The 6,965-nt window shown below is 43.4% G+C and overlaps 1 protein-coding gene across 2 annotated transcripts in view; it reads left to right on the top strand.

The window, feature by feature from the left end:
- The first annotated feature begins 883 nt into the window (after positions 1–883).
- Positions 884–6,965, top strand: part of SV2B (synaptic vesicle glycoprotein 2B) — a 40,132-nt gene continuing 34,050 nt past the window's right edge. For both annotated transcript variants that reach the window (XM_006030350.3, XM_025211968.1), the window contains exon 1: positions 884–1,510. In XM_006030350.3, coding sequence (XP_006030412.3) covers positions 979–1,510 — 532 coding nt within the window. In that variant the 5' untranslated portion in view covers positions 884–978. The remainder of the gene's footprint in view (positions 1,511–6,965) is intronic.

The following is a 6,965-nucleotide window of genomic DNA, read 5'->3' on the forward strand; positions in this document are numbered from 1 at the left end:
TTGCTCAGTTTTCTCCGAAGAGGGTGATGATTTCATAGTAACTTCATTTGTTCCTTGCTGTGAAAACGTCTTATCCCAGTGGCTATTAGACTTGGAATAAACAGGGCATGGTTAAATGGGAATCTCCCTCTTCAATTGTGTTATCTTCCTGGTCTTTCTGCAAAGCGAGGGGACACTTATGAAAGCAAAATCCATGTCATAAAATTGCATCTAGGCTTTGGTTTAAAAAAAAAAGTATAGTTCAGGTTATTTTAATTATGAGGAGAGTCTAAAGTACCATGATGACTGAGCTCCAGATAGACAGACAGAGATGTCTGTAGTAACCTAAAAGCACTGGCTGATCAGCACTACTTGATATTCTCAATGGAGCCCTAGGATGAGTTTTGGAGGCAGGACTTCTTGGGATGGCATTGTGTGGTTCAAAGTAGGCACCAGGCTGGACGCTGCCTCCAGCCTACTTAAAGCATTCATATGACTGGGCTGGGGGCTGGGTTGGGCTTTACTTATTTGTAAAATGCAACAATAATCCCCAACTTTTCCATCTTCTTTTTTTTTGGAGATTCAAAAGGCTCTCTGCATTTCCCTCCTCTTTGTGCTGCTGTTTCATCACTATTGCTTTCTCATTCTCAGATCATGACCTTCATCAGCACAATGAATCTGAAAAACAAGCAACCTGCCAAGTCCTCTTAGCTCCGGGTTGAACAAACTTGCTGATCCTTCACTTATCTCTTGCCAACGACCTACCTACACATTCCCTCCTCCTGAAGAAAGCGAGTCAAAAATTAGAGCTGAAACGTGAAACTTTATGAAAAGCCCTGTCAGAAGCTCTTCTTTCAAGATTTACTCTTTTTTAAGCCACGTGAACTTTGCATCAAGTCCGTTTTCTAAAGGAGAGACAAGATATGTTTGTGTAGCTGATACCAGAAATTGCACACACAAATAAACAATATCTATATTGAGTAAAAATCTACGCTCATAATGGATGATAGGTATAGAAACAATGCAAACCTGTATCAAGGGGCTAAGGATATAGCACGAGAGATGAACCAAGTGTCAGATGATTACAGGTATCAGGATAGTAGCTATGAAGGGTATGCACCCAGTGATGGCTATTACCACGGTGGCAATGAGCCAGCTCAAGAAGAAGATGCCCAGAGTGATGCCACAGAAGGGCATGATGAAGATGATGAAGTCTATGAAGGAGAATATCAGGGCATCCCTCACCCAGATGACGTTAAAGGCAAGCATAAGAAGAAAGCCCCTGGTGTGGCTGATGACTATAGAGACCATGCGGACCTCATGACACAGAGGATGGAGGATGAGGAGCAGCTTGCCCACCAATATGAGAACATCATTGAAGAGTGTGGCCACGGGCGCTTCCAGTGGACACTCTTCTTTGTTCTCGGCTTGGCCCTGATGGCAGATGGAATCGAGGTGTTTGTGGTTGGGTTTGTGCTACCCAGCGCCGAGAAGGATATGTGCTTGTCCAGGTCAAACAAAGGGATGCTCGGTAAGTGCCTTTAACTACTTTCCTCAAGCAGCATGCAGCGGGGATGGATTTAACCGTTATCTTATTTCTTAAAGTGGGGGCACCCAGGACCTTCATGCATGCTCATGGGACTGAGGACAGCTACATGCACTCCCATGACAAGGAAGCTGCTCAAAAACAACACAGAGCTGTACCCTCACCCAGCCTTGTCTGGGCTGTGATTGTCACACTCACAGCTTGGGAAAAACTCTAGACCAGAACTCAACTTTCCTCCATTGTGCAGTCTCATCTGTAGCTTTCAGAAAGGAAGCTTGTTTATACAAAAACATGAGCATCACAGAAGGACAAGCAAGCAGGAGGGTTACAAGAGACATTCCCAACCTCAGCCCTCGGGGAACCAGATTTCAATTCTTTAATAGCTAGATTTTAACGAGCAGCTCACAAACCAGTGTCCTCCAGGTATGAGGGAATCTATCATGTATGAGTCGGTGTCATTATACAAGGGCTTCATAAAGTCTGTGTGCATTTTTAAACTCTAATGACTTGGGTTGTAGGTGTGATAGAAACAATCTGTCAATGGCATTTCAAAGCAAATTTATTAAAGTTCTAGGACAACTCGAGTACACAATGCTAGACTTCAACATAACCACCATTTTCTTCTCACAGCTGATATGACTTCAATTCTGCTAGCCGCAGGACAATTTACCTTCTTGTCTACACTAGCCATTTTTTGTCAAAGGATGTGAACTAAGAATAAATTCATTATTAGTTATGAAGCCTAGCATTATGTACTCAAGTTGTCCTAAAACTTTAATAAATTTGCTTTTAAATGCTGTTTAGAGATTGTTTCTATCATACCTACAATCTAAGTTATTAAAGTTTAAAAGTGCACGAGGACTTTATGAAGAGCCTGTATATTAAGCTATATAATGTGAGTGGGGAGAATCTCTCGTAATGAGATTCATTTGCTTGCATGTTCCATTCCCAGGACATTAGACTTCCCTTAAACTCCTATTTATTTTTGTTACATGGGATCTTCCTATTTATCTGTCTGTCTAGCTCTCTTTGCCTTGAAAGCATACCTATTGCTGCAGGATTGAATTTCTGTGTATTGATCTTCATGCCTGCCTGTCTATAAATTTAAATCATGCCTGTCACTGAGGTACTGAGTGCTGCATAAGGGTAAGAGGGATTTTTCTCATCAGGGATGAAGAGTGCTGAGTAGGTGAGGATGGAGATTGACATTGGAGGACAGGGAAGAAAGCTCTTGTATGGGATTTGCTGAACATTTTCTGTTGAGGCTTTTTTGTAAGAAGTCCACCTTCCTGGCAGCCAGTGCAATGTGAGCCTGCCTTGTCTCCTCTGTCTTTTTAGACTACAAGCCCTTTTGCAATGAGGTTCTGCCCCCTCTCAAGCTGGCACAGAGTGGAGTGAGTGCACTTATTCCATAGCAAAGTCTGCAGTGAGAAAACAGAGAGGAGTGTGAACCAGGACCCCAACATTTCAGCACGACTTAAGATGTAGCTTCACAGCTTAACACTGCTGTGAGGTCTCTTAGAATCCTGCTTTATAAGAATCTGGTTCTTTACTGCCTCCCAATGCACTGAAATCTGTGGGAATTGCACAAGGAGTGCAGGATAGACCCCGATTCACTTTCAGTCTCATGTTCAAAGAATTTCAAAATGTTATGCTTGAGGAAGAGCTTTTGATGATCTCCACTGAGAGTCAGTGGTGACTGCAACTCAATTCTGTAGCCAGTGCTTGCCATGGTCTCATTTTCTACCATTGACGTCCCACTCCCCCCAGCCTTACTATTTCCCAGCAGCAGAACTCAGGCCACTGCATTGATCTGCAAGCTGTTACACTGCATCTCCTGACACTGCCAAGCTCACTAATGTTCCCTTCTTGGTCCAACCCAGCATTTTCTTTGCTCCAAGTCCCAATTAGCAGAGGAGCTGTGTTGCCATTCCCTTCAGAGGCCAGATTCTCTGCTAAAATTGTTTGCTACTGTATACTGGGTCAAAGAAGTCTATGGAGGTTTCCTTCTAAATCTGTGGGCTGAAATTAATGTCCCACACAGGGATTAAAAAATCAGCCTATTAACAACATCTGCTTTGCTTCACTGCTTCTACCTCCCACTGGGCTTAAACAAAGGTTTATTTATTTTACCTGAGACTGAGTAGGACAGCTGGGATAAAAGATTATTTTTTCTTCAGGCATGAACCAAAATAAGGTGCAGAATTTTCCTAGACCCCTTAGGACCCCTGGAAGCATCCAGCCCCGTGTGATAATGGTAGTCAGCCATGCAACTATATGGTGCATTTACAAGACTAACAAAGCCACTATTGGAAGATTCATGGCTTTGGGAAATCGCTGAGCATGGCGGATGCCCACTGAATGGGGAGACTTTTCAGAAAGCAGGTCTTTTATTTTGGTGCCCAGATAGAAAAATTCAGATCTTCTGAATATCTGACCCTATAAATATCTACCCTTGGTGGAGCTCCTGACTACAGGCACCACGGTCAGGAGCACTGAAATGTCACAAGGAAATCTATCTTTGAAGTATTTCTGGCACAACCAGAAGTAGAAAGGACAGAAATCTCAAGAGAAAGCTTGTTCTTATGCTCTTTCAACTCCAGTAAGTGCAAGATGGACAGTTCAGAGGGTTCAGATGAGCTTTAGATAACCGTGCACACTTTTCTGTGCGTTTATCCAGTACCTCTGTCTACTTCTAGGAGGAGGAACAACATGCTTCCTAGTTCCTTTTCCTCTAGGGCTCCCCTCTGCACTTGAAACATTTTTGGAACTTGGTTTTGCAGAAATTTTTCCACCCTCCTTAACTGTCTGGTTTGGAAATTAGACGTCGGAGCTGCAGTTAAAATACTTATGCATATTAAGAAGAGCTGATACAGTTCAGCTGGAAAGGCTGAGAGGAGAGTGGACTGGATATTACTCTCGTGCTAATGGTAGCTATGGGAGAGGAAACTGTTTTCAAATACAGTACAAAATAAATCTTTTTTTTTTTTACAAAGACTCTTATTCACCTGCCAGCTATTTTCTTGCATGGAGATGTGGCTAGTTTGGATCTAGGTCTATGAGAGAAGGAACTGTGTGTGGCTTTGAAAACGCTCAGGCTGCAGAGAAATGCTTGAGCATGAAGAACCAGTACCAAGTGGCACAAACATCATACTGTTCAGGATGGCCTTGTCTCCTCCAGTGTACAATCTCCCAGCTGGCTCTCATGAAGGTACTAAGGAGAGATACCAAAAAATAAGCTTCCTCAAAACCTCCCTGAGACCATCTCAAGACTGAAACCTTGTAAAGTAGCAGAGAGCTTCTGAGACACAAGCTCATTTCCCTCTGGGGACTCCAGTTCCCCGATCTTTTCGGGATTGTGCTCTTGCAAATTAGGCTTGTTAATACTCAGGGTTCAATGACACTTACAGGCTGATTTGTCAGAGTAATTGTAGCAATCAAGAAGCTCTTTGGCTCTATTTATGTCTATTTATGACTAATGTTTAGTGATAATCTGCAAAAGCGGGTCTTTGTGAAATGAACAGAGATGTTATTAGAGTGGGCATGCTTCTCGCTCAAATTACCATGACTTTATAGGGGCCCATGGGTCATTAGATACACATGAATTCCTTCTCTTTGTTACGTACAAATAGACCTTGCACAAGAGTTCATACTGATTCTCTGGTGGCTGTTCATCTAGTTGTGTTTGTGATAAAAAAAAAAATCAGAATATCCCAAATGGAGGTGAGGTGGTTTTCAGGTAGTTGCTAATCCGCCTAAGAGAATGTCTCCCCTTTCAGTTTTGAGGGGATGGCCGAATGAAAAAAACATGGGAGAAATAGTCAAACCATATAAGAAAAGAAGAAGAGCTAAATGGATGTCCCCCAAAGGATCTGTTGATGAACATTAACTATTATTTAAAATACAGTTTGCTTTAAATCCTTAATCTTTAGCATGTTTTTCTGTCATTGGGAACAGTAGGGAAAAAAAATCACCAAAATTATACCCAAATTGAGCAAAAATGACAAACAAACATATGCCCGCAATGTTTTTTTTGTGAAAAGTGTGAAACGAATGTGACACATCGTATAAAACGTTTGCATTTTATTCTGAAAATAAACAACTCTATATGAGATGCAAATGAACGGTTATTTTAGCCCCAGCTGTCCCTGTGGGTACAGAACATGTATTTTGGATTTCTCTTTGCTGTGAAATGTTATTTCAAAGTGGCATACAGGGGAAATTTAAGGGGAAAAAAATCAGTTTAAAATTTTTTAGCACTTTGATGGTATATATTTTCAAAAAGTTGTGGGCTGAGATGGGGCTTGTTCATTTCTTAGAGTTTATTTTCAGTTCTTCACTTGATATTTGTGCACTGGTCCAAAACTTAACAAAAATAACAACAGCAGCAACGATGGCTTATTGCCATTATTCATAGCCCAGGTAGCAAAGATTATTATTTATGTATAAAGGGCAGTAAACCTATAACGTATATAATATAAAAAGAAGAGTAATAATAGCATCTTCTACCTAGAGTTTTAGGACCTTTCATATGGCAAGAACACAGAACAAATGTTAGTATCCCCATAGTGTCAGTAATGTCAGCTTGGTTTGCCATTGCAAGTGGGGAGAAGGAAAAAGGAGAAATTTAAGTGGCCTGTCCAAAGCTGCAGAATAGACCACAGCAGAGCCAAGAGTAAGATTAAGAGCTATTAGGCACAAGCCCATCCTTTCTTTTTACAGCTTTAACAATAATAACAACCATTTAAAGATAGAACTCTTTGCTGGATCCTAGTTCCATTTTCTCTTTAGAAGTTTAGACAAAAAAAGTAATAAAAATTGTGCTGGTAGATAATGCAGCAAGGTTGAAATTCATGCCTAGCAATAGGAATTGAGTTAGAAAGGATATATGTAAGGCAGGGGTGGGCAATTATTTTGGGCGAGGGGCCCCTTCCCCAGCTTTGGCAGGCTGGAGGGCTGCATGGGTAGCCCCACCCCTTGACAGGTGCCCTGCCCTCTGGTCACCATCTTGGGACCAATGTCCCAGGGCTAGCACCAGTGGGGCCCAAAGTGGGGCGCAGGCTGGCAGGGTGTCTGTGGAGCCGGGCTGGGCTGCACCAGCAGGGAGAGGGGGGAGCTGACCCGGCTCCATAGAGCCCCTGTTGGCTGGGATCCCGCTCTCCTACCACCCTGCTCAGGGCCCCGCCGGCACTGGCTCCAGGACACCGGTGCAGGCCCCGTGCTCCCGCTGGCTCCTGCACCTGCTCACTCCCAGTGCTCCCCAGCCCTGCAGTACAGGCAAGGGACAGTGCACAGCCCTGACCCCCTGCTCGCCAGCAGGGAAGAAGCTGGTGCTGAGCGTGGGGAAAAGCATCCCCTCACCCACCCCATGGCTGGTGCTCCCTGCTGCAGGTGCTCACAGCCCACGCGGGATTGTCTGGAGCAGGCACAGGCAGCCCCA

The sequence above is a fragment of the Alligator sinensis genome, unplaced genomic scaffold (assembly GCF_000455745.1).
Source record: "Alligator sinensis unplaced genomic scaffold, ASM45574v1 scaffold857_1, whole genome shotgun sequence".
In the NCBI taxonomy this organism is placed as follows: Eukaryota; Metazoa; Chordata; order Crocodylia; family Alligatoridae; genus Alligator; species Alligator sinensis.